Source organism: Anguilla rostrata, chromosome 5 (genome assembly GCF_018555375.3).
Source record: "Anguilla rostrata isolate EN2019 chromosome 5, ASM1855537v3, whole genome shotgun sequence".
Taxonomy (NCBI): domain Eukaryota; kingdom Metazoa; phylum Chordata; class Actinopteri; order Anguilliformes; family Anguillidae; genus Anguilla; species Anguilla rostrata.
Window position 1 is genome coordinate 45,027,638 of NC_057937.1, and position 12,389 is coordinate 45,040,026.

At 41.7% G+C, this 12,389-nt stretch overlaps 1 protein-coding gene and 1 long non-coding RNA gene across 12 annotated transcripts in view; one reads left to right on the forward strand and one right to left on the reverse strand.

Moving 5' to 3' along the window:
• The window catches only part of sema6d (semaphorin 6D), a 76,508-nt gene extending 69,960 nt beyond the window's left edge, over window positions 1-6,548 (forward strand). For 3 of the 7 annotated variants that reach the window (XM_064336473.1, XM_064336474.1, XM_064336472.1), the window contains 4 exons: window positions 12-70; window positions 423-479; window positions 1,173-1,340; window positions 2,623-6,548. In XM_064336473.1, the coding sequence (XP_064192543.1) occupies window positions 12-70; window positions 423-479; window positions 1,173-1,340; window positions 2,623-3,926 (1,588 nt within the window). In that variant the 3' untranslated portion in view covers window positions 3,927-6,548. The remainder of the gene's footprint in view (window positions 1-11; window positions 71-422; window positions 480-1,172; window positions 1,341-2,622) is intronic. The other 4 variants (XM_064336475.1, XM_064336477.1, XM_064336476.1 and 1 more) reach the window with 4 other exon arrangements.
• The window catches only part of LOC135255382 (uncharacterized), a 184,364-nt gene that overhangs the window by 158,139 nt on the left and 13,836 nt on the right, over window positions 1-12,389 (reverse strand). The window lies entirely within an intron of this gene.

A 12,389-nucleotide genomic window follows, 5' to 3' on the forward strand; every position in this document is an offset into this window, starting at 1 on the left:
CTGCTGAACAGATCTGGGTTCGAGCAGGACGTGGAGTACGGCAACACTGTGCGACTGGGCGACTGTCATGGTGAGACTGTCACAGCCATGTCATGTTTGGTGACACCATTAGCTTGCAGTATCACACAAATAACCTCTCAACCACATTCCTCTGTGGGGAATCCTAACAAACACATTTACACATCTGACTAATAGCACATAAGCATTCAACGCAGTGCTGGCACAAGAGATTCACAAGGCTGAACTATTCGACCAGAACAATTGGCAATTAAAAATGTACTCAGTATGTACAACTGGGCATGCAAATACACAGCTAATGAATTTCCCTTTTAATAATTTAATTATAAAGTTACATTTATTTTGGGCTTTATTTTTTGACCATCTTACACTGATTTATTTCTTGTTCCTTTTAAATCTTTTAGAATTTTTGGCTACTACACCTACGCCAGATTACAAATCATTTGGCGACCCAACATCTGGTTAGTTTTTTCCAATTGATTTCTTACCCCTTGAGTTCAGCATATTTCAACCCTCTCTGCTCCTTCTCTGCTGCTGCCCATTCTCCATCTTTAATAAGCCCCCACCCTTTCATCTCATTGACATCGACACTGTAGTGACAGAGCTGCCATTTCATCGCTCTCCATCTGAACGTGAACCATTTCATCACTGACCCGACCTCACTCCCATTTTCACTAACATCTGCTGTGCTGCTAGCCACTCGTTAGGCCTGTTCTGTCTGCACCATGTCATCACTGTTTGGACAGCCATCTCAGCCTTCAGCTGGCAGAAAATCCCTTCCCCTTTTCCAATGAAAAAACCCTTTGTTCCAAACCATAGAAAATCCATGGCAAAATGTCATTTTGACAATATAATTTCAAATAGTCCTTTAAATGAAAGCATAATCAATGGTTTTGAGCTTGGGAAGGTTCAGGGGATAAAAAGATTTTGATTAGGATTTGTTCTGGCATCTATTATAAAACTCTCGCTGAAACCTCAACTCACCATTTTCACAGTCCCATTCCTTTTAGTTTAGCAGCGTTTCATACATGTGCTGTGTAAAACAGTCGCTGAAACTAACCCGCATCTGTCTGTCCTGTCTGCTAACCTGGCTGTTAACGGTATGCCTCGTCCACTGTGATCACCGTTTGTTAACAGTTTGTTTGTCGCCACAGACGTGGAGTTGTCATCACCGTCAGTCACAACAGCGGCATCTGGCCGCACACAGTCACCCCAAATCATTGCCACACAGACACCTGAACCGTTTGGTTCGAGGAAATTTGTCCTCCAAGACGATCCAGCCACTTCACATTCTTTTGACTCATTACCAGGTATCCTGGATGGTAAGGCCTTTTCTGGGAATGCTCTATAGCTGAATGAAATCCTGAACGGTGCCCGCCATTTTTAGACGGGGCACAGAATACAGATACGTGCGCTGCTCTGTTACTCTGTCGTGTGCACTTGCTGGAATGTGCTGATACATTCGACTTCCTGCCCCAATCATGTGTGAAGATTTTCAGGGGAAAAAATCAAATGTGTAATTGTGCTTTTTCATAAAACTGTACACCCTACGGTGTTAAGTTCATTTGTATGATTTCAGCCACCTATCCAGGATTTCCATCAGCTAAGACAGCAGTGATTTCCCCCCCTATTTTTGTTTATTTATGTTTGATCATTTTTGCTCATTCATATTTGTGGTTTATTTATGCACTTATGAATGTATGTCGCTGTGAATTATTTTCCATTCTGAAATATGGTTTCTCTTTCTTTATGCTTTCCTTTCTGTGACCTAGCCTCTCAGTGCCATGAGAGGAATCTAACTTCTAGTTCTCCAGACTTTTTTTCCAAAGGCCTTGCCATTAATAAGCCCAACTCAGTTATTGTTTTAGCAAATTTTAGAACTGTACTGCAAGATGACTAACTCCTTAAAAATGTCTGTGGTTACTAACAAAACTCATAACGTTGTAATCCAGTTTCCACCAAGTAGGAAGTAAACTCCGCTCCCCTTCAACCATCTCAAGTCCTCTGTATAGATTACACGATGCATTCCAACTTCTACATTTCTGCTTGCTGGATAATCTGATGAAATGTGTTTTTCTTTCCATAATAACAGGAAAAACTAACTCCGTTCCCAGAATAGCATGTTATTCTGAAAAGCAGACGTTACTCCTGTGGGACATGGAATCATTCAATATTCACCTGCGTAGTAGCTTCATGTGAAACCACACTGTTCCTAACACTCGACTAAAATAATTCCTTTTTAAAAAAAAAAAAAGTATTTCCCTACTTTCTAACACTCCTGCAAACAAATCCTCTCTGCCTTGCGTACCTGCCTGAGAGGTATTCTAAAATGACAACTAGACATTCATGGGTCATAAGATTCTTTAAGAATATACTTATTTTTTGAGCACATAATACATGTGTAAATTTCTCAATGTCAAAATATATATGCCCTCTTCTTAAATTCCGTATTCTGTGATTAGTGGATGGTATCCAGAATATTTAATTCTGTATATTAAAATATATGCTTTTTTCTGGTGTATCTGGAAAAAAAACCCAAATGACGATGAAAAGGGGATGTAAATTCTTTAACTGTGATCTTTGATATGAAATTGTGCATTCCAGGTGTTTGGGAGGTGCAGTCAGGGGAATCCAACCAGATGGTGCACATGAATGTCCTGATCACCTGCGTGTTTGCGGCTTTCCTGCTGGGGGCGCTCATCGCAGGAATGGTGGTCTACTGCTACCGCGACGCCTTCTTACGGAAGCCCAGGAAGATCCACAAGGATGCAGAGTCCGCCCAGACCTGTACTGACTCTGCTGGCAGCTTTGCAAAGCTCAACGGCCTGTTCGACAGCCCCGTGAAGGAATACCAGCAGAACATGGATTCTCCCAAGCTATACACTAACCTACTGAGCAATGGGAAAGACGTGGTATCAAACGGAGAAACGAAGACGATGATACTGAGCAGCCAGTGTCAGCCACCAGAGCTGGCGGCCCTCCCGACGCCAGAGTCCACGCCTGTTCTTCAGCAGAAGAGCCTGCAGCCCACCATAAAGAACCAGTGGGAGAAGGCCCACAGCAAGATCAACGGTCCTCGCCGGGATTCTCCACCGAAAAGCCCCCAGTACTTTCCCTCCAGCCCTCCCCCGCACTCCCCGCTGGGACACGCCCACATCCCTAGCGCCGTGGTCCTTCCCAACGCCACTCACGACTACCGGGCCTCCTTTACAAACGCGGCGGACATGCTGCGCTCCGAGAGGAAGGTCCAAAACGCGGACCAGCCCAGATCCGGCAGGAAGGATCACAGGCGCTCCGTGGACGCGCGGAATACACTGAATGACCTGTTGAAACATTTTAACGACAGCGGCAATCCGAAAGCCATTATGGCGGACATGCCCAAGTCCCGGCAGAACATGATGCTGGACCCCATGATGAGCATGACGGAGATACCGCCCAAAGTCCCCAGCAGGGAGGCATCGCTGTACTCCCCCTCCTCATCCCTGCCCAGGAACAGTCCCACGAAAAGGGTTGATGTGCCAACCACACCAACTACGCCAACAGGACAAATGAACACTTTAGAAAGACAGAGGGGCTACCACAGGAACTCTTCGCAGAGGCATTCCATATCAGCCCTTCCCAAAAACGTGAACTCGTCAGGCGGGGCCGTCGTATCGCGGCAGCCCAGCATGAACAGAGGGGGGTACATGCCTCCCGCACCCCCTTCCCGGCTGGACTCGCACGGGGTGTCCATGGGGGTCCACCAACAGCCCTCTGTTTCCAGACAGAGCAGTTACAGTGGGCACGGCTCTCTCCCCCGCACGGGGGTCAAGAGGACGCCCTCTTTAAAACCAGACGTTCCCCCAAAACCCAACGGGTTTGTTCCACAGACTACACAAATGAGAGTAGTGAACAAATACAGTTACTGAGAAGTGCGCACAGCTGGTTTCACTCTGTCGAAGAGCTGACGGCTTTAAGGTTAAGGCCTGGGGAGGGTTTTCTGATGTTGCTGAAGTCCCAACTGACTGCACGTTTTGAAAAGGGAAATTACAAGTGGCCAAAGAAGCTACTTTGGGCAGTGTCTCATCCTTGTTTCAATTTACATCTTTGAAAGTGTAAACCACAGGCCCATTCAAAAGTATTCTTTTTCTGCCCGAGGACACAGGTTGGTCCTGACATCTGTTGTGTTCGTGTATCTAGAGTGACAGAGAACAAACGGCATGAAGGAACTTGATTGTTCATTTTATGCAGGCTTGCCATTCCGGCATTACCGATTTAACACGCAAGAATACTTGAAGAATGAGTTTCATTACTCACTGCCACTGAGCACTGTCTTCCCATTAAATGTGAACACTCACTAAACGAGAACAAATGTATGCATTTGTCAAGCTGGGCATAAAGTCTAAAACATTAAACGTAATATATATGTGGAATCGCAAACACATGATCTTGATGAAAAATGCATCTACGGATGATTGTAGCAGAGACATTTCTTTTGGGGCCGAATACTGGCCTCAAAATGAAGGCTAGTCCTGTGTGTAACGTTCACACAGGAAATGGAATGCACTTATAATGTCTGTTGTGCAGTCAGTCGGTTAAAAATGAGAACAACTTGTTAGTCGTAAAACAACTACTTTCTAAGGTACATTAATATTAGGTTTTTATGGACATTAATGGACATTTTGTGGAAATTCATGTACAGACATTAATCGTGGGGGTTTAGCTGTACGTGCTATGAATGTCCAGGGTGCCTACTTGGACTACAGTTTTAACTCACTGGGAAATTACTAAACGTATTTGCTGCTATTGGTTAATATGACAATGTTGTTTGTGCATTTTGGACTCAAAAGCATTGCTTCCATTTAGCTCTGGTTGTCTTGCGTGTGCATTTTGGTTCTTGAGGTGTCAGGTCCCTGATCTGCAGCTACATTATTTAATGAAATGTTCATCAGCAAGGTCAGTATGACCTTGCCATCTTTGTGGGTGAGCATGTGGTTTCAAGGGAGTCTCTGATAGTTCCATGAAAAATGCTGATGCCGGTCATTTCATAAACAGCCTGGGTGAGTCGAAGTAGGACCAGAGGTGGCGTTTCCCCAGAGAGTCTTGGTCTTGCCTGGACTGCATGGCTGCCATGTGTTTTTGAATTGAGGCTCATCTTTGAGGAACCTCAGACAGTGCATCTCTGTATGCCAAAATGCATGTCTGTCACTATAGCCTTTGTCTCTGTGTGTCACTGAGAATTAAAAACAAACGGAACTACATTTGTAATGATTCTAGTTTTCTGCAAAGGGAAGAAGATACTATATTTGGTTTCCTGAAACATGAGCAAACTCAGCAGCTAGACAAACGATAATTGTGCAATCGTTAAGAGTAACCAGTGTGTCCTGAACAAAAGTCATGCTGGTAATGACAATATTGTGTACATATATAAATATTAAAAAATATAAATATTTTTTAGGCGAGTTTACCTGAATCTGTGCATTGTGTGCCTTATTCAATTAATGATCGTAAATGTAGAAACTGTTCATTTTTCTTGAACATTATGCATTGTGTTCTCTAGGGTACAGTGAGAAATCGGAGGGGGCTATGTAGAGTGTTCTACTCTCAAAACTACAGGTTTGAGGAAATAAGAGCCAATTTAGTGACAAACATTACATTTCAGGATACGAGATCAGTCTAAATCACAATGGCCTCACTTAATTGACTTAAAGTTTATTTTACAGGCTTCCCTTGTCATACACCACTTTACTATGCACAGTCCTTGTGCTTAAACAGGGTGCTAACACTGAGGTGCCATGCAGCGGGTGAGTTATAATAATTGGTTATAATAAGTGTTCCTTTTCATGCTGAACCGTTAGCCTGGTGGATTTGGATTTGTACGTGAAATTGCGGAAATGGTGTTTCAGTTAATTTGGTTAATTTTAGTACTTGTAAAGGTCGGTGTAACAAAGAGAAATTAAGTTAAATGGATACATGTACAGTCTGAACAGGTTCATTGTTAATGCACTCAGTAGGCCAGAGAGATGAGATGGTGGACTTTTTCAATTTGGCACACAAAAAAAGTATATTCAGTTCAATTATTGAAGAGGCCATTGCCACATTTCAGTATCTTACAGTTAACTTGTACTTAAACTGAGATGACGGTTGTCTGTATGAACCCAAAGTTATATTTTGTTTACAAACAATGATTGTATTTTTTAAAATGCCTATTCGTGAAGTTGGATGTCACTACCTGCAATTAACCAGTTTTTGTACGGAGAAAGAGCCGTACAGGTATTTGATCCTAGGAAGTCTGTATTGTTAACCTGCCTTGTATATTGCCGTATGAATACAGTCTTCATTCTGATTTCTTCAAGCCTTTACATTTCAGTTGCAATGCTTTGTGTGCAAATAAACAAGAAATTGTCAACATTTCATTTTTTTTTAATACTGTGCAAATTTACAGATGGAAAACGGTTGTATGTTTTACAGAGTATTTTAACGTGTAGATATGTTGTAAACTTGTACTGTGAATGTGTAAATAATTTCCGCTTACTGGTTTTGGATTTTTTCTTTTTGTCCATTTTGGTTTTTTAACACAGCATGTATAGTTGAAATAAACATAACTGCACAGAAAGTTTAGCTCTAAAAGATGATGCCTTTTAAGATTTCATAAGCAGGGCATTCACAACTTGAGAAATTAATCTCAGGATTACAATTTAATGTCTGCAGGTAATGACTTCATGTTCCTTTTGCTCAGTACATGCTAGGTGGATACTACAACATATGTAGTTATTGATTTTCTGAACATTTACCCTGGATGACTTTTTACATATTGTCTATTTACATAAGTGGATATTTTACTGGACAATTCCAATGAAGTGTATGGCTCACAGTTATGCTTCATCCTAAACTCAAACCTGCAATTTTTAGGTGGACTGTCCCTAAACCTATTCCCTTATCTCAACACACTAAATTATAACACTGGTTCTGTTGATTAGGTCTAAGATGAAAATATCAAGCAGGCCAACCTCCAGTTCAGGCATGTAAATTAAGATAATGGGAAGAGAAAAGGCAGCTGTGACCATTTCAACAAGATATATTATCTTATTTCGCAACCCGATTCATATTACATTTTTCTGGAGGCCTGTACCAATTCCCTGCGCTAGCACTGCTCGTATTCGGATGGGGGCACAGCCCTCATCTCTTAACTCCCATTCCGAGCAGTGCTGTGTTGGCAGGCCAACACTAGCCTATAGCTCTTACTGATGGTGACCCAGAACTGGCTGTTTTTCTTTCCAGATTAATGGCCAGTATTTGCCGGATGCAGTTTTATCCTCGCAGTCTGACACGCACTGCACTTGACGGGCTTCTGCATTTTTTCCTGTCAGCCAGAGCCATGCAGAGAAATCACTCATTCACAAAGTGACCCAGCCATTTGTGCTACAGTACAGGAATGCCTAAATCCCTCTCCCCCTCATATAAAACACTTCAATTTATGTCCTTCTTTCCTGTGGAAAAAGGTGTGTTGTTTTTTTTATATATATAAAAGTAGGATGCAGAAAGAGCCTCGAACGTTTACAGCTAATATTTAAGTTGTGAGTGCCGGTATTCTCTGGTCGTCTGTAATGTGCTTTACACAGAGCTTAATAAAACTCTCACAGCTGATTTTCAGCATGAGATAGCTAATATTGCAAAGAAAAAAATCATTGGAATTACTTTGGTATGACAAGTAACACATAATCCTGCTTGGTCAATATTACACTAATTTAAAGGTTCCCAAGTGAGGCTGACATTGATGCGCTGCCCAAAGGAGGATTTATTTTTAGGCTCGACTTATTTTGAAGCGGAAAATTTTCCAGAGTCGTTTGTAGCTCTGATACACAACATCTGGTGGGCCCACTCCTGGCAGCTGTTCTGTTCCTCAGTAAACAGGCCACTGATACAATCTACTGTTTTAAAGGACCAAAAGAAATGCACCCACTCTGCCTCGGACTCACAGAATGTACAGTAATTACACCGAATGCTGAAGGATGGCATTTTGTGAAGCCTTCAGCTTATCTAGCGTGATTCATTGTGTTGTCATTATCGCGGCAGACAAAGCATTGTTTAATGGGCTCCGGCTCTCCGCTGCATCCAGGGACATCTCTCATTGCTCCACATTAAAATGTCACGCTTATGAGGACACTATCAATCTGAAGGTCATGCACCAATCAGATTTGACCGTAAACAACACTGAAATTCATGCGGTGTTGCTGGGGAACTGGGTATTTTCTTGGAGAATTCAGTGTGCTGAAAGTGCGATTAACATTAAAACTGATGTGCAAGGTCAGAAATTCTTTATAGAGCTGGCCTTACACAAAATCAAACAGTCCTCCAGTCCACCTTAAAATTGTCCATGTGACATATACTAATTCACACTAGACCAGAACCATTTTGATCTAATATGCCAAAGCACTTCATGTAGACAAACAACACTATTCAATCTATTCAACACTCTCAAATTGAGTTAGCATAAATCTGTTACTTTTCTCCAGAAAAAACAATGTATTTGTGTAATAAAGATTTTTTCACGCACACAGACACCAACATCTGGTCACGTAAACGAATACGAGAGAAAAAGAGAATAAAAAATGCATCTTCAGTGCAGTAAAGTGCTTAACAAAACTGAAGAGGCCTCTCAAAGGACAGCCACTTTGTTTTCAGCATGTGAACCAAAGCCCTATTTTATGAAGGTGCTTTTGTGCACCCCTGAGGTCTACAAGAGCTTCTTCATCTACTTTCATCCTGAGGGTTTGAAAAATCGCACCTCACAGTAACCAAACTGGAGGTTTTTTTTTTCTCCGCCTTCCTTTTTTGAAAGCTTTCGCATGATGGCGGAACATTCCAAATGCTCCTCACTCAGCCAAGCGGGCCGAGTTGCCAGGCTGTGATTCTCATGGAGCTTGCGTCATCTCATTTCCCCTCTTCTCACGTGGATAAATAACGGAGGGCAGAGCAAACAGGCCAAGTGCTCCTCCCCTTTCACCGGAGTGGCCCCACGGCCATGCAGCCCTCTTTTTGGACGTTATTGTTTTCAACAATACACGGGACACGCTATTTACTTTTAAGCGAGGGAGGTTAGGGAACAGACGGCCAAACAAGTCTGATCGCTCAAAGATCAAGTACATTTCCGCAGGAATTAACCCTCACTCCATAACCATTCAAGGTTACTTTAAATACAGCGCGAGCACTGGTTTACATTCATGAATTCAACTTAAGCACTCAAAAGTGTACGTTTAATTATGATTAAATATGTTAGTTATGAAAGGGTGGCTGAAGAGCACTTTTTGCTAATCGCTGGCTCAGATGTTTTGCTTCTGACACAAATTCATTTTATCGGTTCAAAATCCACTTCAAATTTACATAGTGATTAAGTATTAAAATATTTTACTTCAGACTAAACGGCAACAGATTATGAAAAAAATACACAGACCACAATCTGCTTTTATGTCAAGTGGCACAATAATTAGTTTAATACTATCTATTTATACTTTCAGAGTTCCTGTCCAATCAAGGAAAAAAAAAAGAGATGTTCCTCAACATAAATATCCTTCATGCACTTTTAAAATTATGGTAATTCATAGAGGCAAGCAGTATATTCTGACTGCTGTTGGAATATAAACAAACAAAGGTAATGAAAAACAGCTTGGCATATATTTAGCAGCTTATGTTCATTTTTTTCTTGCAGCTCATCCACAGTGAGGCAAAATCAACTTGATGAGGTAATCAGAGTGCCGAGCATCATTACGAAGGAGAGACTGCTTCCAGGGTCAGGTTTATGGAACTGCAAAACCTCATCGCTGGTTGCTGCACTTAATGTTAAAAACCAAAATATGCTCTTTAAAAGGGTGATTATGATGTAGAGAGCAAGGCATGGCTTAATTTCTTTAGTTATTCAGTCTCAACAAAGTCTTTCATTTTTGTACCACACGTGAAACATCCATGTCCAAAAAATGCACAGCAGTTTAATGGTGCTTTACTTTAATGGTGTCATTGATAACTTGTCATAAGATTTAGCTTCTGCCGGATTAGTGCATCTCATCAGCTCAAAAAGGATATGGATAAAGTATATGCATGACTTTTGCTTAATCGCACAGACACGATTATTTTCTGGATGTCAGACCAGAGAGATACAGTCTTTAAATGGAGTTAAAGGTTGGTTTGATGGACTGAGGACTGAAGATATCATTGGACTAACTGATTACAGCTGAAGGGAAGCAAGCATAGAAGTGTAGCTAATATTGTACATATGCCCCTTAAGATGGCATTAAACAAAAATTAATTTCACGACTTTGAGACACCATTTTAGAGTTCAGGTTCTGTAAGCCTGGCTTAATCAGTTACCTCAGGTTTTCTGCCCTGTTACCTCAGGTACTATGCCTGTAAGTACTCTGTGATGTGTACAGGGGGGTACAGAAAATCATTAAATCCTGTTGGAAAATCCTAATATCAAAAAATCAGAGCATGACTTTCTGAACTACAAAATTCTGTCACTGAAATAATGTTACTGACTCGCACAGCTAATGTGTACATATATAAATCAAACAATCCAAAAACAATTACAGTGGCAAAACATGATTTTTTTTTTTTTTTTTCCCCATTTTGTGAAATATCACAGCTTGCCGTTTATATCTTCAGGACATTTTTTACTGGCGAAGCTGCACATCAGCTCTCACCAAAGGAGCTGCAGTCCATTCGTCTGTTAAGGGACAAGAACGGGCTTGCTGAGCAGGTGCATGCGGCTGTGACAGAGAGCCCACGTGTGCAGGCACCTGGAGAGTCTGAGGCAGAAGCAGGGCGGGGCTCAGCAGGCGGGGGAATCCCAGCCAGACCGTTTACACGGGAACACACCTTGTTATTGTACCAGCCAGCTGCACCTTTCTTTCCATCTCTGGAAACAGGAAAGGGCCTTCTGGGAGACTTCTATGAGTCACGAAAGCTTGGTGGTTGTGGCGTACCAGCTAAGCCTCTGCAGTTCTTACGGTAAGGGAGCACTCTTTCTGAACGTAGCAAAAGCAGACAAAATAACTTTTTTAGAAATCACTATTCTTCCCACTGTCTCAAGAGCGAAAATCAATTATCACAATTATTCCACACACTCAATCCTCCATGTTTAAACAAAACTCCTAGAAGCTGTTGTTTTGACAGCCTGTTTCCCACTCCAGGTGTCTGCCAAAAATGAAGTTTAGATCACAGCAAACAAATACGAGCGCACAGAGGATTCCACTCAGATCAATATGAAGTAAACACAGTTACAGAGGCAGGATTTTAGTCTAGACATGTTCTTACTTCATGTCATAAATAAAATCACCTCTGATTTTTTGATGGTGTGAACATGGTTAACCTGACTCATGCCAGCCCAAAACATGGTCTCATGGTACAGTGGGACAGAAATTATAATTCTCAATTTGATAAAAGATGCAGCCCTTTTTCCATTCTGCTTCGTAGATGCATCGAAGGCATTCATCAAAAAGGGGTAAATAAGACTTTTTTTTCAGGTGTCAGGTTGGGTACAGCCAACCATCTAAAGCCTCTGCCTAATTAAAGGTACGGAAAAGCATTTGGCTCAGCTGTAATAACTATGGAGCCATTTGAGAGCCATCATTGGATTTTAACCAGAGAACTGACGGTGTGCAGTGTGTGAAGGTGTGAGGGAGGTGGGGGGTGCAGTGTCTGTTTGTGTCGTTTGAAGTGCTTGCACGTGTGGAAAGCATGGGTGATAAAATGTGGAGATGAGGACACCCCAGGGAAGAAGATACGGCAATTCTGGGTTTTCACTGCAATTGCCAGAGACAGAGAGAGAGAAAAAACACCCATACAGACATGAAAACAAACAAAGTAAAATCTTCGCCCTTCCCCCTCACCAAACCAAATCCCTCTCAGCATTTGCTTTTTCCAGACGGCCAGCCCTCCAGCTCCTCAGCTCAGTTTCACTTTCTCACAGTCAACACAAACTCCTCTCTCTCTCTTTCTCTCTCTCTCACGCACGTACACACATGCACACGCCCAGGTGCATACACTACTCCACCAGTAGGAGTGGCCGAGACTTCTCCGACTCTCTCTTTCAATAACCTGGTAACACTTTCTACCTTCAAATAACCAATGCCATTCAAACACAGATGTGCAAGTTGATGCCAATGATACAAAATGTTAAAAATCATAGTAAATGCAAATTTCAGAAAAAGTTTTTCAATTGAGCAAAACAGATTTAATGAGGCTATTGTTTTCTTTGGAAAGATATTTTACATTTTTAATAGATTTTATGTCATGAAAACGTTTCTAGTTTACAAGAAAAACATATTTCCAAGAATTTCGAGCATTTAAAGAAGGGAAGCTGAAAGCAGACAGGATAAACAGCCCTTGTGCTTTTG